General features: G+C 59.3%; 12 protein-coding genes across 12 annotated transcripts in view; 6 read left to right on the top strand and 6 right to left on the bottom strand.

Annotated features, from left to right (window-relative positions):
- SPRG_20130 (hypothetical protein) overlaps window positions 1-629 on the top strand; it is a gene marked incomplete at both ends in the record, with an annotated part of 1,978 nt that extends 1,349 nt beyond the window's left edge. The window contains 2 exons of the mRNA XM_012345756.1: window positions 25-202; window positions 366-629. Coding sequence (XP_012201146.1) covers window positions 25-202; window positions 366-629 — 442 coding nt within the window. The remainder of the gene's footprint in view (window positions 1-24; window positions 203-365) is intronic.
- Window positions 630-1,310: 681 nt separating this feature from the next.
- SPRG_06281 (hypothetical protein) lies at window positions 1,311-2,783 on the top strand (the record flags this gene model as incomplete). The annotated part of the gene is made up of 1 exon (XM_012345667.1): window positions 1,311-2,783. The coding sequence occupies one exon, from the start codon at window positions 1,311-1,313 to the stop codon at window positions 2,676-2,678; it is 1,368 nt and encodes a 455-aa protein (XP_012201057.1). The 3' UTR covers window positions 2,679-2,783.
- A 359-nt stretch (window positions 2,784-3,142) lies between these two features.
- Window positions 3,143-3,797, bottom strand: SPRG_06280 (hypothetical protein). The gene has a single exon (XM_012345666.1). It carries the CDS (start codon window positions 3,782-3,784, stop codon window positions 3,224-3,226), a length of 561 nt encoding a protein of 186 aa, XP_012201056.1. The 5' UTR covers window positions 3,785-3,797; the 3' UTR covers window positions 3,143-3,223.
- A 1,955-nt stretch (window positions 3,798-5,752) lies between these two features.
- Window positions 5,753-6,721, bottom strand: SPRG_06279 (hypothetical protein). The gene is made up of 2 exons (XM_012345665.1): window positions 6,543-6,721; window positions 5,753-6,494 (listed from the first exon to the last, which is right to left on the bottom strand). The coding sequence occupies exons 1-2, from the start codon at window positions 6,678-6,680 to the stop codon at window positions 5,808-5,810; spliced, it is 825 nt and encodes a 274-aa protein (XP_012201055.1). The 5' UTR covers window positions 6,681-6,721; the 3' UTR covers window positions 5,753-5,807.
- A 293-nt stretch (window positions 6,722-7,014) lies between these two features.
- Window positions 7,015-7,685, bottom strand: SPRG_06278 (hypothetical protein). The gene has a single exon (XM_012345664.1). The coding sequence runs from the start codon at window positions 7,656-7,658 to the stop codon at window positions 7,068-7,070; it is 591 nt and encodes a 196-aa protein (XP_012201054.1). The 5' UTR covers window positions 7,659-7,685; the 3' UTR covers window positions 7,015-7,067.
- A 681-nt stretch (window positions 7,686-8,366) lies between these two features.
- On the top strand, window positions 8,367-9,830 carry SPRG_06277 (serine/threonine protein kinase). Its single transcript, XM_012345663.1, has one exon. It carries the CDS (start codon window positions 8,394-8,396, stop codon window positions 9,777-9,779), a length of 1,386 nt encoding a protein of 461 aa, XP_012201053.1. The 5' UTR covers window positions 8,367-8,393; the 3' UTR covers window positions 9,780-9,830.
- Window positions 9,831-10,970: 1,140 nt separating this feature from the next.
- Window positions 10,971-12,753, top strand: SPRG_06276 (hypothetical protein). Its single transcript, XM_012345662.1, has one exon. The coding sequence runs from the start codon at window positions 11,042-11,044 to the stop codon at window positions 12,671-12,673; it is 1,632 nt and encodes a 543-aa protein (XP_012201052.1). The 5' UTR covers window positions 10,971-11,041; the 3' UTR covers window positions 12,674-12,753.
- An 18-nt stretch (window positions 12,754-12,771) lies between these two features.
- SPRG_06275 (hypothetical protein) lies at window positions 12,772-13,458 on the top strand. The gene is made up of 4 exons (XM_012345661.1): window positions 12,772-12,823; window positions 12,874-13,082; window positions 13,130-13,285; window positions 13,338-13,458. Exons 1-4 carry the CDS (start codon window positions 12,814-12,816, stop codon window positions 13,407-13,409), a joined length of 447 nt encoding a protein of 148 aa, XP_012201051.1. The 5' UTR covers window positions 12,772-12,813; the 3' UTR covers window positions 13,410-13,458.
- A 457-nt stretch (window positions 13,459-13,915) lies between these two features.
- Window positions 13,916-19,533, bottom strand: SPRG_06274 (hypothetical protein; the record flags this gene model as incomplete). The annotated part of the gene is made up of 22 exons (XM_012345660.1): window positions 19,440-19,533; window positions 19,348-19,395; window positions 19,273-19,305; window positions 19,132-19,220; window positions 18,817-19,085; window positions 18,710-18,766; window positions 18,577-18,661; window positions 18,262-18,523; window positions 18,023-18,216; window positions 17,839-17,974; window positions 17,754-17,792; window positions 17,574-17,711; window positions 17,076-17,528; window positions 16,943-17,032; window positions 16,768-16,896; window positions 16,636-16,724; window positions 16,251-16,585; window positions 15,038-15,999; window positions 14,863-14,994; window positions 14,433-14,814; window positions 14,140-14,380; window positions 13,916-14,090 (listed from the first exon to the last, which is right to left on the bottom strand). The coding sequence occupies exons 1-22, from the start codon at window positions 19,485-19,487 to the stop codon at window positions 13,916-13,918; spliced, it is 4,386 nt and encodes a 1,461-aa protein (XP_012201050.1). The 5' UTR covers window positions 19,488-19,533.
- A 1,079-nt stretch (window positions 19,534-20,612) lies between these two features.
- SPRG_06273 (hypothetical protein) lies at window positions 20,613-23,810 on the bottom strand (the record flags this gene model as incomplete). Its single annotated transcript, XM_012345659.1, has 1 exon — window positions 20,613-23,810. The coding sequence occupies one exon, from the start codon at window positions 23,808-23,810 to the stop codon at window positions 20,667-20,669; it is 3,144 nt and encodes a 1,047-aa protein (XP_012201049.1). The 3' UTR covers window positions 20,613-20,666.
- Window positions 23,811-24,254: 444 nt separating this feature from the next.
- On the top strand, window positions 24,255-26,618 carry SPRG_06272 (hypothetical protein). The gene has a single exon (XM_012345658.1). It carries the CDS (start codon window positions 24,307-24,309, stop codon window positions 26,467-26,469), a length of 2,163 nt encoding a protein of 720 aa, XP_012201048.1. The 5' UTR covers window positions 24,255-24,306; the 3' UTR covers window positions 26,470-26,618.
- A 186-nt stretch (window positions 26,619-26,804) lies between these two features.
- Window positions 26,805-27,566, bottom strand: SPRG_06271 (hypothetical protein). Its single transcript, XM_012345657.1, has one exon. The coding sequence runs from the start codon at window positions 27,560-27,562 to the stop codon at window positions 26,867-26,869; it is 696 nt and encodes a 231-aa protein (XP_012201047.1). The 5' UTR covers window positions 27,563-27,566; the 3' UTR covers window positions 26,805-26,866.
- Window positions 27,567-27,836: the final 270 nt, after the last annotated feature.

The following is a 27,836-nucleotide window of genomic DNA, read 5'->3' as shown; positions in this document are numbered from 1 at the left end:
CTCCGACAGACGCGCCGACGCAAGGGCCTACGCAAGCCCCGACGCAAGCCCCGACGCAAGCCCCGACGCCAGCTCCGACGCCGGCCCCGACGCCCGCGCCCACACCTGCACCAACAGACGCACCGACCCAAACGCCAACCTACGCTCCGACCGAAATTGGCACCTTTGCCCCGACCCGAGCGCCAACCGATGCCCCTACGGAGTCTGCGACGGTGGAGTCGACGCCGGTGCCGACAGATATTTCTTCGACAACCACGGCTACTGCGACGCCGACCGATGCGCCCACTTCGTCGTCGTTGGATGCGACGCCGATCACATCCCCTTCGGCAGCTCCCGTGCACCGTCCTTCGCCTATCAGTTCGCAGGAGGTGGTGACGTCTGCGCCCACCACGGACTCGGCTCCCGTCGTGAGCGTCAACAACAAAGCGTCGGACAACGGGCCCAACACCGGGTCGGTGGTCGGCTACGCGCTCGGCGGCTGCTGTCTCGTCGCTGTCGCTGTCTTTGCCGTCGTTGCCACCAAGGCGCGCCGCAAGATCAACGACGACAAGGAGATGGATCGCATGTCGTTGAGCCACCGCGTGCCCGTCATGGGCGGCAGCCACCCGGACGACATTGCCGTGCTGTAGTTGCGTTCATTTAGATAAGAAACTTGCACCCAAGATGATATCGCTGACCACCTCTTCAACGTTGCATTACATCGCGTTCGATCGGACCGGCCGATCACATGGGACAGATACGAGAAAGGGCGGCGCCGTGCGACGATTCAGCGGCTTTAACGCGCGTTAAACCCAGCCCAGCCCGTGCAACGTGGCCATGCAGCCCGGCCTTGTACTGTTCCATACAAACTGCCAGAGACTGAGAGGATCGGCAGATACCGTAGATGCGAGCGCCGAGGTTGCAATGCGATCATCGCAGATACTTTGAAACGCAGCTACACCGGGCGCGGCCGCCTCCACGCGGCTTGCCAGCCACGGCGTCCACAGGAAGGACACGATGTGACAGACCACTCAACCTCGCAGCGGTCAGCAGTCGCCTGCGCGCTTCAAGTCTCAGACTGGTTCGAAGGAAGACCTCTCGACGGTACCACCAGCCACTGGATCTCTGGCTGAAAAGTCCTGTTAAAACGCGTTAAAATGGTCGGGTTGACCTCAACAAGTCGGTAAAAGCGCACCAGCACCAACCAGATACTGTACGCAGCGGCTTCGGCGTTGCCAGGTGGCGGCGTCGAACGCGCTGGCGCCAGCGCCGATCGCCCGCGTGCTTGTGTAGGTTCGATTGAGGTCACTTTTCCATTTGCCATTTGCACGATGCAGCCCCTTGCAGCGCTGGCGATCATGATGACGGCCTCCGTCTCGGCCCAGTATTACGCGGGCGAAGGCACGACGTATGGCCCGCCCGACGGCGGCGACAGCTCGACGACCGGCAACTGTGCGCTCATGCAGCCGCTCGACTTTGCCAAGAAGTTCCACGTCGCCCTCAACAACTTCCAGTGGAGCACCGGCGCCCACTGCGGCCGCTGCGTCCAGGTCCAGTGCACCGACCCCAAGTGCACGCGCAACGACGTCGTGCTCGGTCAGATCACGGATCGGTGCCCCGAGTGCGCGTACGGCGACCTCGATATGTCACTGCCCATGTTCAACAAGATCACGGGTCTCACGACGGACCGGCCAAAGATCAAGTGGAACTTTGTCGACTGCCCCGTCGCCGGTGGCCTCCACGTGTGCGCCAAGAGCGGCAGCTCCAAGTACTGGTTGTACGTGCAGCCAGGCAACTCGAAGAGCGGCGTCAAGAGCATGAGCATCAACGGCAAGGACGCGCCGTCGTTTGCGGACGCGTACTACTTCAAGTCGCAGTCGCTGGGCGTGGACCTGAGCGAGACAGAGATCACGATGACGTCGTACTCTGGTGACACGATCACGACGAAGGTGTCTTTGGAGGCGGACAAGTGCACGCAAATCTCTCAGCAGTTTGGCGGCGGCTCGTATCCTGTGCCGCCCGCGCCGCAGCCGCAGCCGTCGCCTGCACCTCAGCCGTCACCTTCGCCTGCTCCGCTGACCCCTGCGCCGACGCCCGCGCCGACTCCAGCCCTACGCCTGCTCCATGCCCCCACGCCTGCACCGACACCGGCTCCCACGCCTGCTCCCACGCCGGCTCCGACGCCCGCGCCGACTCCCGCGCCTACTGATGCTCCGACACAAGCACCTACACCTGCGCCGACCCCGGTTCCCACTGAAGCACCGACGACGCAGCCAGCGACGACGTCTACGCCGGTGACGGAAGCCGCTACTATGGCCCCCACCACTTCGGAGCCGACGACTGAGACGCCACTGTCGACCACGGCGACCGTTCCGACGACGTCGGACGTGGTTCCGTCGCCTACCGGTGCCGCTCAAGAACCGACGGCCGCGCCGGTGGCGGGTGCTGCAGTCCCTGCGGGCTCGCCATCGTCGGGGCCCGTCGTGAGCATCAAGAACTCGGCCGAATCTGGCGCCAGCACGGCCAGCTACGTTGGTTACGGCCTTATGGGCTGCGTCTTCATCGCTGGCGTCGTCTTTGCCGTCGTCGTCATGAAGGCCCGGCGCAAGATCGTCGAGGACAAGGAGAACGACCGGCTTTCTCTGAGCATCCCGGTGATCGGGCATCGTCCATCGGAAGCCAACATTGCGATTCTGTAATCGCACCGAACGAGACCTCGATTCCACACCCCACCCACTATGTATTAAGCGCTTGGCGCCTTATCTAACCGTTCGATTGAATTGCGAATTGCATCGTTCCACTGCGTACAAACATGCAGTCGTCGTCTCGGCACACATGGGATCATGTTGGGTATAATGGTGTATTCGGTTGACATAACGTTTGTACCGTGGCATAGTCCGCGGCATGGGCGGACCGAGGTCTGGCATCCTCTGCCAGCATTTGATGTAGCACTGTAGACGCCTCGGTCTACGCTTGCCGTGCACCAACGAGAACATAACTGGCGCCTGAGCCATGCGCAGGTGTCGTTGGCGATCATTCCACCGGTCGCTGGTAGTTGAGGCTGCACCGGTCGATAAACGATGGTAGCTTGAATTACTGCGGTGGGAGGTTTTTACAAGGCACAAGACCCGGAGTACTAGTCGACGGCGTCGATCAAAAGAGATGGCGTCAATCAAGAGGGATAATATTAGAAAATGGACGAGATACTACTATAAGACTACTGCTAGACAACACGGCGCGCGCGTCAATAGACATCGAGCGCAAAGTCCGAACCGCGCGGCTCCTTCCGAACGCCGCGGAGACGGTACCCGTTGAAGCTCTGTCGCGGCAGGTGGCTCACGCTCGTGGAAGGCGGCTTGTACACGGACGCGAGCTGTTCTTTGATGAGCGATGGCCGAACCGGCACGCCCGGGTGCGAGTTCGAGTGAAAGACCGAGAGCAAGTCGTGGACCCAGAGGTTCATTTCGTACTCCGAGTTGGCTGCAAAGATGAAGCGGCGGCCAGGCACTTGGATCGCAACACGCCAAATCGTCGACGACGACTTGCCCGTCTTGGTGCAGTCGGCGGGCATCACCTGGAGGTCCTCCTTCTTGCATTTGGTCAAATCGAGCTCACCACGCTGCGCACCGCCTTCAAACGTAAAGTACACGAGCTTGGTGGCGGTGAGCTGGAAGAAGCGCGGTTTCCAGTTGCGGCGGCCAAACCAGCGAGCACCCTGGCCCTTCTTGTAGAGGATACCGGTGCGGATGACGTCGTTCGGCGACATGGGCGCCGTCGCCGTGCTCTCGCTGCGCTTCCAGACCATTTTCGTGTCAAGATGCAAATAGGAATATGCCATCGCCTGGAGCAGCGACTTTGCACCACACATCTGATTGGGCGAATCTTGGCTATCCGAAATGTGATTGGCCGTTACAAGGATCGGCAGCGTGGATTGGTCGGTTTTGCCTGTGACACGCCCAACGTTACACTGGCTGCCATTATATTGCACACCTTTTATATCGGCCGTCACGCATACAATGACCAACAGGGACCACCGACCATTTTATTGAAAACGAAGTTCGAAGTGTGACGTGCCGTCGCGCCTCTGAGCACACACTGTTGATAGGCCGAAGTCCGAAGACGGCGTTTCGCAGGTGAATCGTCCGGCGCGAATAATTTGCGCAGAGTTTCGGCGAAGGCGTTGAAGAGGCTCGACGCATCGATGGTCCTCCTTGGTGCTGCTGCTTGGTGAGACCGCAGAGGGATTGAGTAGAATAGTTGCTGCAAAAATATAAAAGCACTTGGATTATGTAAAGAAGCCGAAGTGATAGAGTGTCCCTCCCTTCTGGCTCTGTTTCGCGGCACGGTAATGCTGGCTGCTTTCCGTGCGCCAGCATCGATGGGACGCTGACCGCAACCACCAGCTCGGTTGGCCGCAAAAGCTCTCACCGAGGACTAGATTCCAGTGTCTTCCTCCATTTCTCCATCACGACGATTCTCGAAGCTAGGAAATCGAATGATCGATTGATTGGTACCGCTCCCACGTCCAGCCACGGCGCAATGTGATATGTTTCTCAGATAAGTAGCTATAACATGCGATGGAGAACAGTACAAGGGGCAACATACTAATATGGGCAGCAAATATGGACAGGCTCGTGGCCAGCCATCGAGAATACGAGTTCTGGCGACGGCTGAATTCCAATCGGCGCGTCATGTCCATAGAAGCTGGGCGATCCGATGACGAGGCGCTTCGCAGCTGCTGCTACACATGTGTATGACAGGTTGGCAGGCGAGCGATCCGGGCAGCCACTATCGCACGATTGCACATCCGGCACTTGGCTCGTCGCGCTGTGGTGCCATCTCTTGACGCGTCGCTGGCCGCTCTCCGCGACGACCCCTGGTGTGCACGCTACCTGGTCCCTCGCACGATCTCGAATCACGACCACTAACGCTCCTCGCTGACGCACCGGCCACGCCTCACGAGCGCATTAGGAAGTCCACCATATCTTTATAATTGCATGTAATATAACTCAGTTCAACAACAGGTTGGCAGGCGAGGTGATGGAGTATCCCTAAAGTCCGGCCACAGGATTGGTCAAAATAGATGAATTGCGCGGGCGTGATTGGAGGGAGGACAAGAAGATCGCAATGCCGAGGCGTGATTGGCCATGACAAATCACTTTCGTTGGGACTGGCCTGAAGGGTCGGACGAGACAAGTGGCGAAAGAAACAGCTTGGATATCATGGCCAAGATGTACCGCCGTCCCGCCGTCCGCGAACCTTTTTACACAGCTCTGCGACGGACCTCTATAATGCTTTACCGCGTGTCCAAAACAATGTGGCGGTGAGGACAGCCATAGGATGCGTGTCATACATGGACTGTGAGTACTGTACCAATAATCTTGAAGCTTATATGACTTCGATGGACGGTGCTGGAACGTCCTACAATTGTCTAAGTTCCAGCCATAGCGGTAGTTTACTGTAGCTCAACGCTGGCCGAATGACGTCAACTTCATGAAAGAGACTTTTTTGTTGTGTCCAGTGCAACGGCGCTGCCCGAGAAAACTGTTGAAGGTGAGGAATTAGGTCGACGGTGCGAGAAGTTGCGACGAGCGCCATATCGCCCAGCGCGTCAACTGCGTCAAGGCCTCGGATTTCTGAGGCGTGCGACACGAGGAGTCTTTGAGCACACCATACCGGTACATTGAATCAGCTATGACTCAGGCAACGTGTCTGTGAAGCCCTAGGGGCCAGCTCCAGCACTGCCCACTCTACACGTGAACCCATACAGACGGAGGGAGGGTCGACACATTCATTGTTGAATACATGAACTTGACGATGGAGGCCAATCATTTCCGGTGGCTTCTGGTGCTGGACCCAACTGAAACCACGTCGTCGTTGTCATGAATTTCCTTGATGAAGTCGTCGTCTTCGCTCTCGGGCTCCTTCTCGCTGCGCGGCGCCTTGCTCTCGCACATCGAGCCCTTCCCGATCGAGCTCATGGATTTGAGCGATGCGATAGATTTGTTGGACGACGGTTTGCGCAACTCGCCCTTGGGCAGGGCCTTGCCTTCGTCGTCGCTTCGCTTGGCGATGCTATTGGGTTTTGGAATGCCCGAGGCAGGCCCATCCAATGACATGTCGGACGCCGACGAGCCGCGCGAGAGGGACGGCTTCTTCGTCTCCCGTTGTGTCAACGGCTCGTTTGTGGTCGGCTTCTTGATCTTCTCCAGTGTCGACGTTCGTGACACTGCCTTTTTGAATGTTGCCGTCGCGTCGATCTTGGACTCGGCCTTTGTCTCGGGCTTTGGGATCAAGCTTGGCTTCGTCTCGAGGCCGACGGGGTCGGGTGTGTCGGGCGTCTCTTGGTTTGTCGGTGACCGCACGCTGCCCTCTTTTAGCTCCCACGACACGGGCTGGCGCGGTGAGTGTGGCAGCGACTGACGCACCATTTCCCACTTCATCGCTTTCATGCGCTCCTCGCACTTGGCTGCTACTTGGCTCTTCTCGTGCGCTTCAATGTGGGCCGTCGCGACCTACGCCGCGGTCAGCGTGATTCGATGATGTCGTCAGAAGGTGCCCACCATTTCTTCAAGGACCGTGACCTTGTACTGTAGCATACGCCGCTCGTCCTGGAGCTTGAGGAGCTCGTCTGCATGCGCCTTCTCGGCCTCCTTGAGCGCAGCGAGCTCTCGCTTGACGGTGCTCGAGGTGCAGCCCATCGCAAGCTATTTTGGAGCGCTCTATTTTTGCAGTGGATACGATTCTGACGTGGCCGAGGCAGGTGCGACCGCGCTAGTCCAGTGGCCCTTGCCGACGAGCGCTGCGCTGGAGATGGTGTACTGAGCTCTATGAAGTCGAGCGGCAACTGGAAGGCGTACGTGCCGACTCGAAGGCACTATCGTCGACGAGGCCGCCCTGGGCATCTTCTTGGACGATTATATCGCACCAGCACAAGTCGATCATGATAAACTTTGCGACAGAGTGCACTAGGGCTTGATCCAAAGCTTCGACGCAGCGACCTCTGGCAGACAGCTTTGCATGTGTTGAAACAGCAACCCAAGCATTCAAAACGGTATCATTCGATGTTGCACACAGCAAAGAGACGCTTACGCAGTGGGCGACGCGCTGAACCACTCCTTGAACTCGTCGAACGAGATCTCGCCGTTGCCGTCCTTGTCGGCGTCGGCGAACGCCTGCTTGGCCGTGATCTGCGCGAGGTCGACCGACGGAATGCCACCCATGGCCGCTTGGCGCATCGGGTCCAGGGCAAACACAACGGCAAAGACGCACGTAAAGTAGTCGATCATCTCCTCCAACGAGAGGACACCGTCGCCGTTCGTGTCGTAGAGCTGGAAGGCGGCGTGGACCTTGACCTCTTGCGGGTCCTTGGAGAAGACCGAGAGGCCGCAGGCGAGGCGGCGGAACTCGACCGTGTCGGGCCCACTCGCAAGGACGTCGAAGAGGCGGTTGATGATGACCTTGATGCGCTGGGCCTCGGCGGGCGCCGACTCGTACTTGGTCTTGACGATCGTGCGGAAGCTGGTGTTGAACGCGTCGCTCGTCAAGCACTTGTTCTCGTCGAGGTTGGCCTCAAAGACAGCGAAGAGGTCGGCCGTCGAGAAGAGGTCCATGCCCGTGAGCACGCGCGCCTCATCGATGCCAAAGCAGAATTCGTTTTCGTTGCGGACTTCAGTCATCTTGCCAATTGACCAAGCTTTTGCTGGGTGTCAAAGTGCACCTACGATCGAAGTGGTTTGGAGCACCAGCTGGTTTTAAATGTGGCACACGCGTCTTTAGAATCGGCAGATAACACCTAGATGCCGATTATAATTCCCGGCCAACAACAACGTGGTGCGACCGTGGAACCTTCTATGCTGCGACGAAGCGTCTGGACGCCAACAGCGCCATGACAAGTGTGCGTCGGCCTCGACATTGGCCCTACCGATCGGTCAGCGAATGTCCCAGTGCGAGGCGGTGCTGGTGAGATGCCGAATCTTAAGCACGACTATATACACTATTTTTGTTGTGCCACATTAAAAGCGGCCACGTGGTCCAATAGAATGGACGGTATACGAGGGGGATCGTTCTTGGTCGGTGGCGAGCCATTTCATACACTATTATCAAAAATAGGTAAATTACTGTGCTTCAAAAAATGGCAGCTGCCGAATTTAGATGACCTGTGACATATAATATATCGCAGGAACCGATTGGGGTTGAAGTACGTCCAAAGGGCATAGTTTCTGAAGTGCAAGCTGGCGATCACCTCTATAAATGAATACATCATACAAACCGCAAGTGCAGTGTTGCAGTTACGCCCTGTTTATGCAACAGTCCTGCGCAAAGATACGCCTGTGCGATCGCCCACGCAAGGTACCCAGCGTACCAGCCATTGCCAACGCTCATTTCCAAAAACTTCAAGTGTCCCGAAGAAGATGCGACGAGGTTCTCTCCACCGTGTCCAGTCGGACTCGAAGCTCTGCGGCTCCAAGGAGACATCGCCACCAGTGAGTCCCCACGACCCGCTCTCGCAGGCGCGCCAGTGGGCGCCGCAGCGTGACCTGCGCCAGTACGAGACGCCCAAGTTGCCCGCCAAGGCCACGTTCCATCACCACCCGCACCCGCAGCAGCTTGGCTGCGTCGACAAGCTCCCGCCGCCGCTCCATCATGGCCACGGCCACATGGGCCGCAAGATCTTCCAGGCCAGCATGGCGATTGCCAAGGAAACGCATGGCTGGCACCTTCCGTTCAAGTGCGGTGTGTGCGCCTTGCCCGGCGCGACATGCATGGTCGCGGGCTGCGGTCACTACTTCCACGGCTCGTGCATCATTCGTTGGATTGACACGTACGACTGCTGCCCCGTGCCGCACTGCGAGCAAAAGGTCGAAACGCTCTTGCCGGCGCACAAGGGCCTCGCCAAGCCGCGTCTTCGTCGGTCGCAGAGTGTCGTGACGCCCCAGGTTGAGCACGGTCTCTTTGACAAGGCCTTTCACCAGCGCTATTGGATCGACACCAAGTCGCTCCTTGGCAGTGGCACGTACGCCAACGTGTACCGCGGCCATGAAGTTGCCTCTGGCAAGGCGGTCGCGATCAAATGCGTCAAGAAGTCGGGCCTCAAGTCCGAGGCCGAGAACCTCGGCGCGCTCGAAGAGATTGCCATCATGCACGGACTCGCCCACGCCAACATTGTGAACCTGCACGCTGCCTTTTCGACGCCGACGCACTACGTCTTGGCACTCGACTGGGTGCGCGGCGGGACGCTCCATGACCTCATGCACGGGCACATTGGCCCGATCTGCGGGCCCGCGCACGCGCTCACCGAGGCGACGCTGGCGCCGGTGCTGAAAGACATCGTGTCGGCGCTGCACTATCTGCACACGTCGGCCCATATTGTGCACGGCGACTTGAAGCCACTCAACGTGCTCGTGGAGTCCACCAAGACGGGGATGGTCGCCAAGCTCTGCGACTTTGGCAACGCCGTGCGCCTCGAGGAAGGCCTTCGTTTTCCCCGCGCCGCGCGCCACGAGCTCGCCGGCAGCTTTGGCTACATGGCGCCGGAGCTGCTGTGCCGGAGCCGGCCGGCGCCCGCGTCCGACATGTGGGCTGTCGGTATCATGGCGTACGAAGCGTTGGTGGCGTTCCCTCCATTCTACCCGTACGGCTCGTGTGTCAATGAAGATGCGACGTTTCCCGAGCGCTACTTCCGCCACGTGTCCCCTGTCTGCGTCGACTTTGTTCAGAAGCTCCTCGCACGCAACCCGGACCAGCGCTTGACAGCTAAAGCCGCCCTCGCCCACCCCTTTTTGCAGACGCCGCCGTAAATGTTGTCGATCTTGGATGTACACTAACAGTATAAGTATATTATGATTCCATTCGAGTGCTGTTGAAGGCTGGAAGAAAGGAGCTTGAAGATGCGTGCGTGCACGACGTCGACCTTCAACATCCCACACGAGAAGAAGCTTGGTGACGCATCCAGTGCAGCTCATGCACCCGTTCTGAGAAGCCGCATTCGGAACGTGGGACCAGATCTTGGGCCGAGAAACCAGAGCGTAAAGTTAAAAGTTTAAACATTTTTCCAGAGTCAGTCGCATTAAAAGCGACTGACTCTTGAAAATGTTTCAGTGCCACTTGTCAAGACGCGGCGTTTACATGGAAGCGGCGCTTGGGCGCAGCTGACCGCTTTGCCTAGCGCATCATTGCCCAAGAAGAAGCAGCCCAAGATGATTCGCACAGATGGAGTAGCTTGTATTGCTCTTCGATAAATCGTGCCATGGTCGTCGTCTGGTTGACAATTCAACGAGTGTTTCTAAAGCGCTTGACGAGCGCCATCCAGAACGCCCGAGATGGACAGTGTGCCGTGACCGGCGAGCTGGTTGCGAGCGCTTGGTAGACTTTATTTCGCTCTTGCGAGTCATATTATTGACATTCACGATGATCTGCAAGGTTCAAGTGGCTTGCTCCTTGCTATCCACTTGATACGGCCTCCTCGACGCAGGTATTGGGTCTCTCCACAGCTGCTGCAAGAATTCCGAAAGCTTAGCGAGGCTGGTATAGTACCGTCGAGGTACTAGGTCACAGTCCAACCGACACATTTTCTCGCCACCGCCGTGTATCTGCAGCCATCTCGACGGTAGCGTGCAGCGGACCAGGACGACTAGGGCAATGGCGATGGCTAGCCAATTCGCGCAAAAGGGCCTGGCGCTCGTGCTTGGCGCTCGTATACTTTGACGTGAACACACCAGCCCAAGCACGTTGGCCTTTCGAATCTATTTTTAGAACCAAATCTTTCCACTGGCCAATCCAAGCGCTGCCTGCGTTGCATTTGCACCAATCCGTGTGCATCTTGACGAGTGCGTGGGATTGGTCAAAAAGCCAGCATTGTAATTTATTTCTAGGCGACGATGCAATAGAAACAATTGGTTTATCTCTACATACAAATGCAGAAGAGAAAGTTTGAAAACAAAAAAAAGTCCATGGCCTTACGAAAAGGCCAAGGTCAGTTGATTGGCCCACAAGCAGTAGGTTGACCGGGTCATTTTCACGAGAGGGTCAATCGCCAAGTTGCTCCGGACGTCGCACCATCATGCCGCCGGCCAAGATCCCGAAGAAGCGCATGGGCATCAACACCAAGGGCGCGAGCGCCGACAACCCGAACCGTAAGGTGCCCAAGCGCCAGAAGGCCGCCAACATGCGCGACAAGGGCACCATCAACCGCCTCAACATGTACCGCAACTCGGGCCCGATCCGCAACCGCGAGGGCAAGATCGTCGGCGGTAGCCTCATGATGGCCGGGCGCCAGGGCGGTATCACGATGCAGAACGCGGACGCGCCGTCGCGCATTGCGCCGGATCGCCGCTGGTTTGGCAACACGCGCGTCGTGGGCCAGAAGGAGCTCGACAAGTTCCGCAACGAAATGAGCGTCAAGGCCGCCGACCCGTACTCGGTCGTGCTCCGCACGCGCAAGCTGCCCATGGGCCTCATCCAGGACTCGGCCAAGGTCACGCGCATGAAGCTCCTCGAGACTGAGAGCTTTGAAGAAACGTTTGGCTCCAAGAAGACGCGCAAGCGCGCCAAGCTCGGCGCCGTCTCGGACCTCGAAAGCCTTGTCAACAAGGCCAGCGAGCGCGCCGAGTCGTATGAGACCAAGGGCGTCGATAGCAACATCGCTGTCGAGGTCGAGTTCAAGGACAAGAAGTCCCACGACGTCTTCAACAAGGGCCAGAGTAAGCGCATTTGGGGCGAACTCTACAAGGTGCTCGACTGTTCCGACGTCGTCATCCAAGTCCTCGATGCGCGCAACGTGCCGGGCACGCGCTCGGACCACATTGACAAGCACCTCAAGACGAACGCCGCGCACAAGCATCTTATCTACGTCATCAACAAGTGCGATCTTGTCCCGAACTGGGTCACGAAGAAGTGGGTCCAGATCCTCTCCAAGACGACGCCGACGCTGGCCTTCCACGCGAGCCTCAACGCGCCGTTCGGCAAGGGCGCGCTCATCAACCTCCTCCGCCAGTTTGCCAAGCTCCACCCGGAGAAGAAGCAGATCAGTGTCGGTATCATTGGCTACCCGAACGTCGGCAAGAGTTCGGTCATCAACGCGCTCCGCAAGAAGCGCGTCTGCAAGGTCGCGCCGATTCCGGGTGAGACCAAGGTGTGGCAGTACATTACGCTCATGCGCCGTATCTTCCTCATCGATTGCCCCGGTGTCGTCTACGACGGCGTCAACGACGACGAAGTCGAGACGGTCCTCAAGGGCGTCGTCCGCGCCGAGAAGCTGCCGCAGCCGACGGAATTCACGGCCGCGATCCTCAACCGCGTCAAGAAGGAGCACCTCGTCAAGGTCTACGGCATCACCGAGTGGAAGGACGAGTGGCATTTCCTCGACCAGCTCGCGACCAAGTGCGGCAAGCTCCTTCCCAAGGGCGAGCCCGACCACAACAACGTCGCGGTCCAGATGATCAACGATTTCATTCGCGGCAAGCTGCCGTGGTTCATTGCGCCGCCGCTCAAGGCCGAGGAGCAAAAGGTGTTTGTCGAAGAAGGCAAAGACGTCTCGCTCGACGAGCTCAACGCGTTCCAGATCGAAGCGCTCAAGAACGAAGGCGTCGACGCGACCGCCGACGTGGCCGACGAGGAGCTCGCCGAGGACGACGAGAACGAGGAAGAGGTCGCCGAGGACGAGAACGACGACGACGAGAATGCGGACGAGTAAATTTTGCCTGACGCTGTTATATTGCCGTCGTGATTGAAATATATTATAATTCTATACCACCCACTTCTTTGATACCTTGATACTTCCGTGAAAAGATTGCCGCTTCGTGTTCGATTTTTGCAAAGGTCACACGCATCGAGATGGCTACCCGTGCGATGACGACGCTGCGATGCAGGAGAAGCCTCACGACGTCGACGTAGGACACCCAACGGCTGTGTTTAGCCCGCGCAAGGCGCTCGCGCGGCTGCAGGTGCAACCCGCGCCGTCGTCCGCACTCGGTGCCCTCGCCGAGTCGGAGAAGGACGCGATCATTCTCTACTTGCTCCAGAAAGTCCGCGACCAGCAGACGATGCAAGACGCTACCATCAAGTTTGGAGAGCAAGTCGCAGCCCAACTCGTGCTCGAGCAGGTGGCATGGATTGAATTTCCTGTAGCATCGATGCATCCTTTCGATAGCATCGAGCGGCAGAAGCCCACGAAGCCACCATCCGAGAGCTCCAGGACCAGCTTCATGCAGCTGTGCACGACCACCCCGAGGTCCGCCGACTGCAAAGCGCAGTCGCCGAGCTCCAATTCGCCCTCGACACGGAGCGCCATAATGTACTCTCAGCGGTACACGTCGTCCACCTCTTCGTCTTCTCGACGACCAAGGACATGGGTGTAGATCCAAAAGTGTCGGCGCAGCCGCGAGCGCGAGAAGCAGCTCAAAATGACCATCGATCCGCTGTGGGAGTAAGCCGTCTGCGATTGCTTTTTAACACAAAAGTGTGAATTATTATCCAATGCTCTTTATCTCGGATTGACGACTGCGCGCGGTACAGACCTCTACCGAGGACATGGCGTAGTGCGCTCCACTTGCCGATACCTTGTCGACATCCTTGCTCAGTTTGAGCGACTTCATTTTGAAACGTGATCTTGACGATCGAGCGCGGTGGAAGCGCCTGCGCGATTTGCAAACGCCATTCATTGGCCAAAATATTTCGTGAATAGCCAATCCAATCGCTCGACCGTGGCCATTTCGAAATCCGAGCCATCGAGATTTTGCAGCGACCTCGACGGCTCGTCGTGCGCAGGCTGTGGGCGCCCAGTTTACAGTTCGTCCTGCATTTGAAGTCCACGCTACAGATATAGCCCCATAAGTCTCTCGCCGCCTGCAGCTGATGCGCCAGATCATGTCTGCACAAGCCTGTAGTGCTCGAACTCTGCTCGCTCCACAGCAAGTTATGACGATTTTGCACGACATTAGTCAAGTGCGTGCAGCCGCTTGCTTCGGTCGCGGTACATGGGCGCGGGGGCGACAAGGCCCTGCGACGTCAATGGCGACGTGGGAGGAAACCGGGCGAGAGAAAACAGCGTGGCGTAGTAGCGCAGCGCGACGGTCATCAAGTGTTCCGCGTCGACTGCGACGCCGCCATAACTAGCAACAAAAGGCGGCTCATCGCAATGCTTCAACCTGCGTCGTGTACCTCGTGCGCGTGCATTGACTCGACTCGGCTGCAGCTTCGGCAAACACGAGGCAACACACTGCGTCGGTCCACCCCGTGGAGCTCGAGAGCACGTGCAAAAACGCATCTTTCTCCATCTCGCGGGCTTTGGTTGCGAGGACATGTCGTTGCAAGAGCGCGTAAAAGCGCCGACGCTCGGCGCGGAACTCGAGCACGAGGTACAGCAAGAATACTTGGATGTCGACCGCTTGTTCCTGGGGCGCTAAAAGAAAGACCATGAGTAGTGGTGAGACCCGGACGTGCATTCCTCCTACAAGAAGGTTCGAGGGGCAGGACATCGATGTGTAGGCGGGGCGTTGGCGCCTTGAGCACATGTCCCGCTGGAAAGGCATCTAGCGGCGGCGCGACGCACTCGGGCGCAGTGACACACCACGCCGGCACGGTCGACGTCGCGGACACTGCAGTGATGACGTCATGCGCTGGCGGTTGAGGTGTTGTCGAGTGCCGAGGCGGCGACGGAACGGGCAGATGCTTTTCCAAGCTCTTGATAGCGCGCTCTCGGTGTCGCGGCAACATGCAAGCAAACACTTGCGTGAGGATCTCGCGCGCCGTTGACAGAGGCAAGTGCACCGCCGTCGTCCGGGTGTTGTCGTCGCTACTCTCGGCGGCGGTCCAGTCGCCAATGCTGTCGATGATCTAGACATACGATGAGACGACACCTTGGCGTGGATTTCTGGTGCGCACCAGCTGTCGGGCGTGGAGAAAGACCGACAAGTCCGACTTGCCAAACGCTTCTGAGACGAACGAAGCGAAGAGCGCGATTTCGATGCTCGTGTGTTGATAGGCGTTCACTGCGCGCAAGATGTCTTCGCAGTGCTACAGACACACTACATAGGATGCATTCGATAGCAGCTAGTACCTTGGCGACGAGGTCTTCGACGCCGTACTGCACCGTGGCCCATCGCATGAGAAACTCGGGCAATGGCAGCACCACGTGGAGCGTCGTGTGTTCCAAGCACTCGGCAATGTACTTGTCGTGGTAGATGCTGCGCATATGCTTGAGCAGCCACGGCCGGCCGTGGAGACTGCGCCCGAGGCTACCGACGTCAAAGTGCAAGTCCCACCCTAGAAACTGCAGCAGCCGCGTCGGCACAGCGTCGCGCAATCGTGTCGCTGGCTGCCATGGGGTCAGGTCGTGCACATGCGTCTCTGGCGTCACCGCCGACGGAGGGTGCAAGTGCTGTAGCGTCTCGCGCGCCGGGTCGCCCAGCAAAACCACGGACGCTGCCTCGTGCACGGTCAGGCGATCGTCCGCAAGCCCACGTTGGCATGCGCTGAGCGTCGATGGGCTCAAACGCGCTCGAACGTCGTCGGCGAGATGCACAAAGCTGCCATTCGCCGAGAGTTGCCCCTCGACGGCGCTTGCGGTCGTCGGGGTACTTGGCGGCTGTGCCGTGACCGAGTCGTCATCTGACCACAAGGTGTCTTTCATAGTTGTTGGAGCATTCATAGACGTTGCTGTTGCTTGGGCCAAAGCTGGTAATAGGTGGACGGCATCTTGTGCAGCGGTCGTGTGCAAGGTGCGAGAGCTGGTCTCGAACGCGCCGACCGGCGCTGTGTCGACCGCCGCATCGGAGGCGTTCTTCTTCTCTTGCTCCGTTGGCGAGATTGCGCGGTACGTGTAGAAATACGCCTTCTGTGTGAGTTCGCGCACCCGTGCCTCCTTGAGCTCGTTTGCGGCCATGTCGCTGCTGTCCTCCATTCGCGTACTCGCCGTCGTCTCATACTGTCGATGTGTCGAGTCCGTGTAAATGTACGGCTCTGCAGCCAACGTCTCGGCGAGTGCATCGAGGTTGGCGTGCAGCATATCGTAGAGACTCGCTACGTGGTGAGCGAAAGGCTGCGACAACGTAGTGCTTGGTGAGAGTCTACAAAGCATGAGCGCCAAGAAGACGAGACATCCAACGCGTACGGGGCGTCGACGCTAGGTCGATCGACCAAGGAGGAGGCCACACGCATCAACTTGGTGCGCGCGGAGCTCCCAAGTTGGCTTGGATGTGCATCGAGCGCCTCTTTGGACGGCTCCGGGCTCAGCGGCAGCGGAGGTGATGATTGGTGCACGTCCCTAGTACTGTCGTTGTCGGGCGGTGCACACGCGCGCAGCTGGTTGCGCAAGTCGGCTTCGCGCTCGTAGGCTTGAAGGAGGAGCTGTTTTTGTCTCTCAACGCGCATCATCACGTGCTGTAATTTGGCTTGGGTCGAGGCGACCACAGGGCGCAGAAGCTCGTCGAGGGCGCTCGAGACGTCATTGGTTGACGTCGTTTCGGGTGGCTCTACGGCCTCGGTCTGGGTCGCGCCGTTCACTGTCTCGACGATGGGCCGCGATTTGCTTTTGGTGAGCACGGGCGGCTTGGCATACAACCTGGCTTGGGCTTTTTTCACGCGCTGCCGCAAGGCCACGAGCTCTCTACGCAGAGATAAACGATGCGATCGCAGTGGATCACTGTTGGTCACTACTTGGTGTGCGTCGAGACGAGCGACTGGATCGTGGACGTCGCCTCCTTGCGCAAGTCGGTCAACAACGTGCGGAGCGCTTGCAGCTTGGTCTAGATAAGTATGAGCATCCCATGCCCAGCAGGCTCGGCGTACGTGAAGCATTTGCAAGACAAACACGACAGCAGGGTCTCGCCCGACCGCGGAGCTGATCAGTGCGCGCATTCTGGCTTCCAGCGCCGCTTCGTTGGCGGCCATCGCACGCGCGCGGCTGTCAACCTCGAGCTACTCGCGTATTCGTTGCCGGAAACGACCGGGATGCAGTTCGTACACTGGTGGCGAAGAGAAGGGTTTGCATGGCCTGGAGCTCGGCGCGCGTCGTCAGCACACTGCGCGTGTACTCGGTTTGAAGGGCGCGAAACTAGAACGCAGTTTTCAACCTGCGCACCACTGCACAAACGTACGCGAGGCATCATGTTTCCCAGGCCGACCTCATAGCGCGCGGCCTTGGCGCGGTCCAGCGAGGCTTGGGCCTTGGCCGCGTCGCGCTCTGCAATTAGCCGACCATAGTCGACGAGAAGGTCGGCCTTGTCGGCTTGGAGCGAGGCCATGTCGGCGCGGCATCGCTCAATTGTTGCTTCGTACGGTCCAGGTAGCGCCTGCAGTTGGTCCAGTAGCACATTGTGCTGCCGCTGCAGCTCGGAGCGCGCGGCCGCCGCCGCCTGCAGCTGTTGCCGGCGGTCTTCGAGGAGAAATTCGAGCTCGCGAACGCGGTTTTCTTTCCGAGCACTCTCGGCGTGGGCGAGGACGCTTTGGTGCTCGTACTCGGTCACCTTGAGTCGCAGCGCATGCAATGTCTCGTCGACGTCGGAGACGCTTTGGCTGCTTTTTGAGCTCTCAAGCGATGGCTTGGATCCCTATTCCCGTTGTGATAGCATCGCATCGTAGTACAACAGTTGTACAATGGGCGGGTCATCGGACGTGGCGTCCGCCACACTGAGCCGGAAGAGAAGCACTTGCTGGGTGCGCATGGTGTCCTCATGACGCACAACGAGCTCCTTGTGCGTGGCCGAAAGCGTCGTCAACTGCTCCATGAGCTCCTACGCCAGGCAGTAGGACTCGCTGCCATCGGGTCGTCGTACGGCAATATGGGCGCGCGCGGTGTCCCGGTCGTTCTGGACCTAGCGTGGCCGTGGGACCACGGCACCTTGACGGATGTTTTCTTACGTGAGCGTACATGGCAAGGGCAGCGTCTTTGGACTCGATGACTGCATTGAGGTCTTGGACGCTGGACGTCAAGTCCTGCGCCTCGATCTGCAGCTCGTTGATGCGCATTTCATACGTGTACTGCTGCTCCTGCGCTCTACACCGCATCGCATGACACGGGTGGACGCGACTGCGTGCGTCGTACTGAAGTTGGCTCTCGCGCAGTGCCTTGGTTTGGGCTAACTCCGCCGCGACGGCGCCGTCGACGACGACCGCCATGTCCTGGAGGCGCACCTCGATCGCTCGGTGAGCTGCCTCGGCGCGCTGGCACTCGTGCTTGGCTGTCGCGGTCTCGTCTTGCGCGCTCGACTGCAAAGCGCGCAGGTCACAGATTGTGCTCTAGTACAACTCTTTTGCCCAGTAAAATGGACTAAGAGTGTCAACCTCGAGGGACGCGATCGTGCGGGCGGCAACCTCGAGCTTGCGTTCGCGCTCGTCGAGAAGAAATGGAAGTCGCGTGAGGAGCTCGCGGTAGTGCCCCGCCACCGTGTGCATAAAGTCCTGCGAAGACGAGCAGTACTCGAGTACGTTGGCTGCCACAGCATCCATGAGTTGCTGGATGAACGCGGCGTCCGACGACTGAAAGTGCTGCGTGGCGTGCGCAATGACGGTCTGCAGCTGCGTTTCGACGCCGGCGCAATCGACGCTAGCAGTGCACAGAATGATGACGCATGGCACGTCACACTAGGTCGCGCGTACGGTGACGATCGAGGAATGTCGTACGTTCGCAGCATGTTGGTGAGCCAAAACGTCCCGAGGTCCCGGCACACGGACGCGACGGGGCCTACCATCGTCGTCCGCTTCGGGAATAGAGCCGTTTACACGGGCGTACCGCGCTGACAATACGCTTGGATGTCGGGGTCCAGCACGAGCGGCCGACCTTCCGCCGCTACACGATCCACGTATGCTTCGATATGCAATGAAAAGAGGGATGTCCACCCGTGTCTTGGGCGTCGGACGATGAAAAGTGGTGCTGCACAAAGGCCGACGACAAGCTCTCGGCGAGCGCGGCGACATGCGTGCCCGGCGGCGGGTGCACCGCGTCGTTGAACGCATGCGGCGTTGACGCCCGCGACATGGGGCGCAGCGTCGGCTCGGACACGCTGCACTGCAGCTGTCGCTTGCGCAGCGTGGCACGGGACGCCTTGGTCGGGCTATTTGCGCCCAGCGAGTCTTTTGCGCTGGCGCGTCGGGACGGTTTGCGCACCCTATCGATATCACTGAGCCGCTGCTTTGAGGGCGCGTGAGATGTACGCGTCCTCGTCGGTGGCGGTTGAGTCTTCGGGCCCGCCGATCGGTGTCACCGCCCCCAGCCCACTCGTGAGCGGGCGTAAGAAGAGACGCTGTCGAATGCAAGAATGGAACCAAGCGCGCGCAGAGAGAAACGTATGGTACCTCTTGCACCTTGCGGCGCTTCTTGAAGACGTGCTAGACGAGGGTGTGAGAGATGGTAACCTAAAGAAGAAGTACGTTGGACGGGTTCTTGATGGGCGAGACGACCGGCGGCATCGACGGCGCCTACAACCCACAGGATGAGAAGGCGTGTGTTGGAGGAGGCGTACGGGCGGCGCCTCGGGCGGTCCTTCACTCAAGCTCTTGCCCACGATCATGGTCCCACGTGCATTGGCCAACGGCACTGGTCGTCCCGGAACACGCGATGAGTTGGATCTTTAGCGGTCGCGCACCGACTTTCAAGGTATCAAGGGAACGAAAAACGCCATCCAATGAAAACATGTCCGTGACGCGGGTAGACGTGTGCACAAAGGCACACTGGTAGGCTAGACACGAAACACTGCGATTTACTAGTTAGCTTGATCCACTCGTCGTCCATCGCGCGCTTGGGCTTGGCACTCGTAGAGCACGGCCGTGTGTTCTGCACGCGATCGCCGCCGTGCTTGTCCGTGAGCTCGCGCAACTCGGCAGCAAGGCGGGCGCGGTCACTGGCCGTAACAAGCTCCTCTGCACTCTCCGGCGGTGAGTCTTGGAGGTTCTAAAAGCAACGCACGGCGGCGCTTTGTGTCACCACGGCCGATGGTCTCGATAAATGCCGTCTCGACCACTGGAATCGGCATTCAAGCACTACATATTATACGCGCGCAGGTTGAGCTTCCAGCTGGTCGTACGCGCGCAGGTTGAGCTTCCAGCTGGTCGTTCTGCAAGACAACTTGAGCGCGGCGTGCCGTCGAGGTCGCTGCCATCTCGATGCCTCGGACTGCGAAATGGCCACGTTCGAGCGATTGGATTGGTCATTCAAGAATTATTTTGGCCAATGGATGGAGTTTGTAAATTGCGCAGGCGCTTCCACCGCGCTCGATCGTCAAGATCACGTTTCAAAATGAAGTAGCTCAAACTGAGCAAGGATGTCGACAAGGTATCGGCAAGTGGAGCGCACTACGCCATGTCCTCGGTAGAGGTCTGTATCGCGCGCAGTCGTCAATCAAAGATACAGAGCATTGAATAATAATTTGTGTTAAAAAGCAACTACAAACTACAAACGGCTTACTCGCACAGCGGATCGATAGTCATTCCCGGCTGCACCGACACTTTTGCGCTTACGCATATTGCTCCATCGTGATGGAGCCGTCTTGCTTGGTCTGCTGGTCGCGGACTTTCTGTAGCATAGCCAGCCTGAGAATCATCGCGAGGTCCTTTTCTGTTGCCGCCGGCGGAGGACGGCGCTGGCTGCACCCAGTGGGCGACACCTGCAAGCGCCTTGCGCAGTTCGAACACTTGGTACAGGCTAGAAAATTCCTCATGTTTAAATAGGGCGATTATGTCCTTCGAGACGATTAGGACGCGACATTGGCGTTCGCCGTCGCGACGGGTGGTTTGTAGCAGGCCGGAAGGCACTTGAGCTGAAGCGAGTTGAAAGCGTACATGGTCTTGCCGGTATTGACGAGTACGTTGGTCCGCCGGACGCCGCGCTCGCGCATGGCTTGACAGAGACACATGCCCTGCTTGACGCCGACCACGTCGACCAATAAGCGCGTGAGCTCGAGGGTGACCGACATGGCCGTTCGGTCTTTCCCCGACTTGCAGCACGTCGTCCGTCCCGCGCCCACGAGGCGGCAGAGGTAGCTCGAGTCCACGAGCACGTTGACGTTTTTCAGCGATTTCTTCTGCGACTCGACGGCCGTCACGACGAGGGCGAGCTGCGACTGGATCTCGGCCAGCGGCAAGAGCGACGGCTCGTGCGAGACGCCAAGCGTCACGTACTGCTCGACGTACGCGGCGAGCGTCACCATGCTCTCGACGTTGATGTCTTCCTGGACGCTCGTGTCGCCGACCGTGTTGGCGACCGATTGGCGCTCGTTGATGCCCTGCGTGAAGAGCACCGCGTGGACCTGGATGCGTGGCTGCGCATGAAAACTCAGCGGCAGCTTGGCGAAGAGCACGGATGGCAGGGCGACCTGCAGCACGATCGCGCCACCTTCGTCCGTCGCCATCGAGATGCAGTGCCCCGATGGTGATGCCGCCGGCGTAATCTGAAAATACACGGCATTCTGGTTGACGTACTTGACGCCCTCGGCCATGTCTTCGAGCATGCCCTTCTCGTTGCCGGCGGTGCTCAAGAGCGACTCGATGTCGAGTAGGAACCCGACGCGCGGCAGCATGCGGAGGCGGGCGCCCGAGACATCGTGCACGTCGTCGGCGGCGAGCTGCACATAACTCAAGAAGGCCGCCGCGATGACCGACAAGAGCTGACACAGCACCACGTCCAGACGGTACTCGATCTGGTCTTCTTGGAGCGACCGGCCGTTCTGGAGCAGGCGCCGCAGACCGCCGTCCTTGAAGCCAAGCAAGTGGGCCGCAGCGCACCCGTGCGTGATCGTCGACCACACAATCTCGTCGTGGTTCGGCAGCGACGCGCGGAGCAAATGGCACACGAGGTTCGTCGGCATGAACTCGACGCTCGGATCCTTCTTCATCGTGCTGCGCTTGAGGCAGCTCGTGATGCCGTGCTCGGCCCCGTCGTCGACCATGGACACGAGCGCGCTGTACCGGCGCTCCATGCTTTCGTACGTCGACTGGAGCTTGTTAAGCTCAATGAGGCGCGCGCGCACCTCGAGGTAGGTCGTGTAGCTCTTCTCCACGTCGTCGTCCGTGTCCGCAAAGACCACGGCGGCGTCACTCGCGTGCGGTGACGTCATGACTGAGCGCTGCACGTCGCGGGCTTCCATGTTGCGGATAATATCGCGCGTCTCGGCGATCCGGGTCGCGTTGCGCGTCTGGAGCATCTGCACATAGGCGCGGACAACCGTGAGCGAGCAGTAGCTCGCCGACATCTCCTCCGACAAAAGCACGTCGGTCGCGGCCCGGGGTCCGACGCGCGGCTCGTCGGTGAGCGGCGGCTCGTTGGGCGGCGACGTCTCGGCCGTGTCGGCCAGAAACTGGTGCGTCGCAAACGTAAACCCGTGCGCGAGCGCATACGGAGGCGGTGTCGCGACCTGCTCGAGCACGAGGAAATTCCGGCTCCCGAGAATGTTCGTCGTGCTCCGGCCGTCGTGGCGCAGGTCCATGAGCAGCGGCGTCCCGTCGTCCGAGTCGGCGACGAGGTCGGTAGCCGCAATGGTAAAGTACCCGAGCAGCTTGTGGTGCTTGAGCGCTTCGGTCGTTTCGTTCGAGACAATGTACACGTCGAGCTGCAGCACAATGCGCGGCTCGAGCAGGAACAGCGGCAGCGCGACGAGCCCTTGGAAGTCGCGCACGAGGCGGTCGCCGCACGGACGCAAGTGGTTCGTGCGCTCGACTTCGGTGCGCGCGACTTCGGTCATGGCCTGCTTCTTCGACGACGCATCGTCCGGCTCCCAGTTGAGGACGCTGAGCACGACGAGGAGCGGCACGCTGTGCGGCACCTTCTCGATCGAGCCAAACGAAATGGCAAAGTGGAGCGCGTCGGGCGGCCGTATGTGCACCAGACTCAGACTCTGGCACTGGAGGCCAAAGCCGCGGTGGTCGGCAGCCTCGGTCGCGGCCGTCCGTGATAAAAACGATGCGCTGTGGTTGCGCTCGGTCCAGCTGCTCGCAATGAGTGTCGGCGCCGGCTTGGCGTTGCTGTCGTTGCTACCGCTGTCAGACGCGCGGGCGACACGCGTCCGGTTCAGCAGCTCGTTGAGGCTTCGCGCACGTCGCATGCTCAAGCTCTCGTCTTGCGGGCGAGGCGGCAGTTGCGCGAAAAAGGCGGGTGAGAATGTCGGTACGGACGAGCGGTAGTCGGGTGAGGCTTCGCGGCTGCTGGACGCGCGCCGTGGCGACGGTGGCGCGAAATCGGTCGTGTGGATGATGGAGGGCATGATGGGCGGCGGCGCATCCGACGCCAAGGACGTCAGCGATGGCCGGACAATGTCGAGCGCGCCGCTGGACTTGCGTCCACGGACGCTGGCGCTGTCGTGGTCGGAGATCGGCGTCGCGTTCTTGAAGGCAAAGGGCACGGTCGTTCGACAGGATTCAACCGCGACGTTGAGCGCATCGATCCACGCGCGCATGTAAGCGTCGCCGCCGTCGCTCGCATTGACAATGAGCTTGCGGTGCTTGGTCTTGATGGAGAAGAAGCACGACGAGGACGACGACTCGACAGGTTCGATGATGGTATCGGCATCCAACGTCATCTCACCAAGCTTCGTGAGCTCCTTGGACGACGAGTAGTAGCATAGCATGGGGCGGTCACGCCGCAAGATGAAGTAGCGCTTCCGCCACGTGCGCCAAAAGGAGCCTTGCTTGGTCAATTCGCCGGCGAATGCAATCTCGGCGTCGGTGAAGCGGTCCTCGGCGCGCTTGTGCTTGGACTGCTTGGACCGCCGGTGGTCCATGGAGCGGCGCATGAGGAGGCCCATCGTCCGAGAGCTCGCCTGTGCATGGTAGTACTGGTCTTGGATCTTGCCCGAGTCCGTCACATGGAGGCGGGGCGTCGTCGCCTTGGCCGGCGCGGCCATTGCGATCAGGTGTTGCAGAATGAACGAGCCCGGCGTTCTAGCAACCCGTTTAAGTGCGCTACGCGTGCAACGTCTCGATATTATTTTCACGTGGTTGGCCAAGAAGCTTGTTGTTTGTATCGATTTGCAACGCTTAAAAAAAGTTTCGAACATTGCAACTTCAAGATCTAGTATGGGAGGTCACAGACCTCTCACAATGGATGTTATCACAGACACGCGGATACTCTGAAAACGTATATCTAAATGGCCGTACGCACGGGAATGTACGGGACGTACGTACGCTGTACTCCCCGGCACGTACGTCCATTGCGATCTTAGAGCGCGTTGGGATTGGCCACAAAATATTGAATCCACGGGTGTGATTGGCCACGACATTTGGATTTATTGCACGAAAGGTTCGCCACAACGTTGCGGGATCTTGAAACGGACGCTGACCAGGATCGCGGTCGACCAGCGTAGCGATCCTCCATTCGCGAATAAGACCTCCGACAGCGACATGAAGATTGCTCGTGTCGTCGCACTGACGGTCAGTGCGCTCGCCTTCTCGGCGATGGCCCAAGGCCGTGGCTACGGACGCGACGACGACTACAGCCACGACTACGCCGAGGCCGACCACGGATACGGTGAAGTCGACGGCTACGGTGCCTACAACGGTGACTACGAGCACGACAATGGGTATGGCGGCGAAGAAGAAACCGGATACGGTGCCCCCGTGCGCGGCTACGGCAACGAAAATGAAGATGCGGGCTACGGCGCTCCCAAGCCGAAGCGCTATGGCGATCGCGAGGAGACCGGATACGGCGCGCCCAAGCCGCGCGGCTACGACCAGCCCAGCGGCTATAGAAAGACAAAGAAGCCGGCGGGCTACGACGGGTACCCAACGTCCATGTACAAGAACTCGCCGTACCGGACCGACGACAAGAAGTACGTCGAGTACACGGACGGGTACGAGCCGCGCGCGCCCAAGGCCAATGCTCCGCATCCGACGATCACGCTCGAGGACGACCCGCCGCTCAGCTTGCCGGCGCTGGACACGTTCCACTGCTTCCTGAGTGGCGCGCCGTGGACCAACTGCGGCGGTCGGTCGTTGCGCGACTACTTTTTGGACCAGTGCTTCTCCATGTACTATGCCATGACGACGGCGGCCGACGGTATCTGCTCTGGCAAGGTCGAGTCCAAGGGCAGCGATGCGTTTTACCACGGGTACGGCACGGCCGAGGACCACGACGGGACGCGCGGCTACGGCTACGGTCGCAGCCGATCGGTGCTCGCCGAGGACAAAGAAGGCTACGGCAAGCCCAAGCCCAAGCCCAAGAGCCGGTACGGCAAGAAGCCGAAGGGGTACAAGGCGCCCTACACGCAGGCTCCACCCAAGGCAAACTACTGCGATGCGTACCAAGAGGAGAAATGCCTTCAGAGCCAGTACACGTCAATCACGCTCGCGACTGTCCAGTGCCTCACGGAAAACACGGTGCGCATTCTCTTCATCGAGCGCTACGCGGCGTCGGCGTCTGTCAACCCCATCGAAGGACCGGTGCTGTACCTCAAGAAGCTCCACCAGTTCATCAGCAGCGTCATTGCGTGCCAGCCTGATAAGATCGCCAACTACCCGACGTTGTGGCGCCGGTCCGGCAACTACAACCCGACGGCGCCGTACTCGGTGTATGGCGGGAGCGCGTACCGCGTCCAGCTGCCGCGCTGCACGTCCAACGCGGCGACAGGCTGGGACACGTCCGAGACCAACGGCCGCTTCCACTGCAACAACGTCGAAGATCTGGGCTTGCTTAGCGCGCCACTGGGTTACTTTCCGTACAGACGCGATGCTGGTGACATTACGTACAGCCTCAGTGCACTGAAAAAGTGCAAGACGTCGGCGACTGTCGACACGACTGGCGTCGAGTTCCTTGTCAAGAAGTGCAAGTTCCACACCAACCTGGCCGAGGAAAACAACCATGGCCAGGACTTGTCGCCGCTGCTGTGGACCAACCCGGACACCCTCTTCGGGCTCCTCGATGGCCAAAACACTATCACGAACCGCAACGACGCGACGCTCCGTGTCCGCACGATCGCTGAGATTGCGGCCAACAACGGGGGTCTCGCCAAGCAGCCGATTCTTGAAGGCAACGGAGTCCTGTACTTCTGCGCCTTTTACGCCTGCCGCGCCAACAACGGCGGTGACGCGTCGAGCTGCTTCCCGAGCGTCTCGCGCGACGACTGGGACCTCTTGAGCTCCAACTACTGGGTGCCGACGTGGAACGACCTTACGGTCGAGATCAACGAGTGCCTCGCGAGCAAGTACCTGACGCCCCAAGACGTCAAGGAAGTGTCCAAGCCGCTTCTGGACGAGTTGCACCAGCGCACGCACATTTGCATGGCCGAGAACGAGATCGTGAGCTTCTACAACAAGATCAACGGCGCGTTCGACCCGACCGTCCAAGATGGACACATCGTCTTCCTCCGCCGCCTCGCCAACGAAAAGTGCTTTCTCGAATCCGAGAACGACTGCCGGTCCAACCAGGATCTGTACTCGGACCTCTTCAACGTCCTCAAGACGCTCCACAACCGGTGCCTCTCGGTCAAGTTTGCGACCCAGGACGCTGCCTCGGAGCCCGAGCCGTACGCCGATGAGTACGACGACGGGTACAGCGTGGTCGCCTAAGATGCACCCGATGCCACACGGACCGGGCCTGACAGTGCACCGTTGTATGCAGCTGTTCCCTCCATCAACTGCCCCGTAGTTGTAGAAGCGCGTTGGTGGGTCTTGGTGACAGGCGCCAGTCCGGGTAGTATTTTAGTGATATAAGCGTCGTTAACGTTGTGTTGCACATGCTTCTATACTCGAACTCTTGTGCATGTACACTCTAGTTGCATTTTTACAAAGAAAGCGACTGCGCCCGTACCGACAGTGGTCTCTTGGATGGAGGAGTGGGCCATGCCGGGTGAAGCGACCGGTGGTCAGAGGTATGGACGAGATGACATTGCACTCAAACGACACTACGCTGCTGTTATTTGATGGTAGTTTAGGTAGCTCCTCGGTAGCGACATATAGTGCTACGCTAAAAGAGGACATCGATTGGCGTTGAGGTCGAGCCCGGCATGGCCAAGGTGACTTCAATCTGCACCGATTTCAGAAACGCCCGGCGCAGCGTCTCGAGCGGCTCGATCGACCGTTCGTTCTCGTAGCCATGGAGCGCACTTGTCTCTATACTATGGGCCCGACGCTGCCGCGCAAACGCAAATGCATCCGAGTTGCCGACCTTCTTGAGCACGCGCATCTCGTCGCTGTGGAGTTTCTGGGCGAGGAATGTCCGGAGCGACTGGCAAAACTTGAGCGGGAGTCGGTTGGCGTGGACCATCTTGACGAGCTCGATGGCGTAGGCTTCCTCTTCGTGGCGCCACCGACCTTTGCGCAGTGGGCAGATCTGGTTGAAGATGTTGTTGGCGTCAAAACCCACGTTGAAGAAGGCGGCGCGCCACCCGCGATTGCTTGACGAGGAAAAGATCCGTCCAGCCCTGGGCGATGTGTGACCCATCGTGGGCGCAAGTGGAGCGCTGAGCCGTGGTCGTTGCGGAGGAGACCCAGCGTCGTCCAAGACGTGAGTGCGCTTGCGAGTGAAATGTGGTCGCATCCATTGAACGCCTTGGGGCACCTCTTGCACGGCATGAGTGGACTTACGTGACGCGTAGTAGCTAGTGGCACTGTCGCACCACTGGGCGGCTTGGACCGGGTTGAGGAGACGACTGATGTCCATGATCTCAAACGGTCACTGACGTGGCCACTGAAGTTGGAAGCCACTGTTATAGAATCACGTGGTGGGTATTGATAGAACTGAAACCGGTTTAGATTGGGTGTAACCTCAACGCACGTTTTTCTGCTGTTCTCTTGATGCGCGACTCCTCTCGCACCCAAACTCACAACTCGAATTCTTTTCTTTTTATGACCTAGTGCCTCGCACGATTGCTAGGGCACTTGCGACCTGAAGCATTTGGCCACTCACAGGACCGAGAAGACCCGCCTGCATGCCC

This window comes from Saprolegnia parasitica (assembly GCF_000151545.1).
Source record: "Saprolegnia parasitica CBS 223.65 unplaced genomic scaffold supercont2.24, whole genome shotgun sequence".
NCBI classification, from domain to species: domain Eukaryota; phylum Oomycota; class Saprolegniomycetes; order Saprolegniales; family Saprolegniaceae; genus Saprolegnia; species Saprolegnia parasitica.
This window is presented reverse-complemented; position numbering and strand designations above follow the sequence as displayed.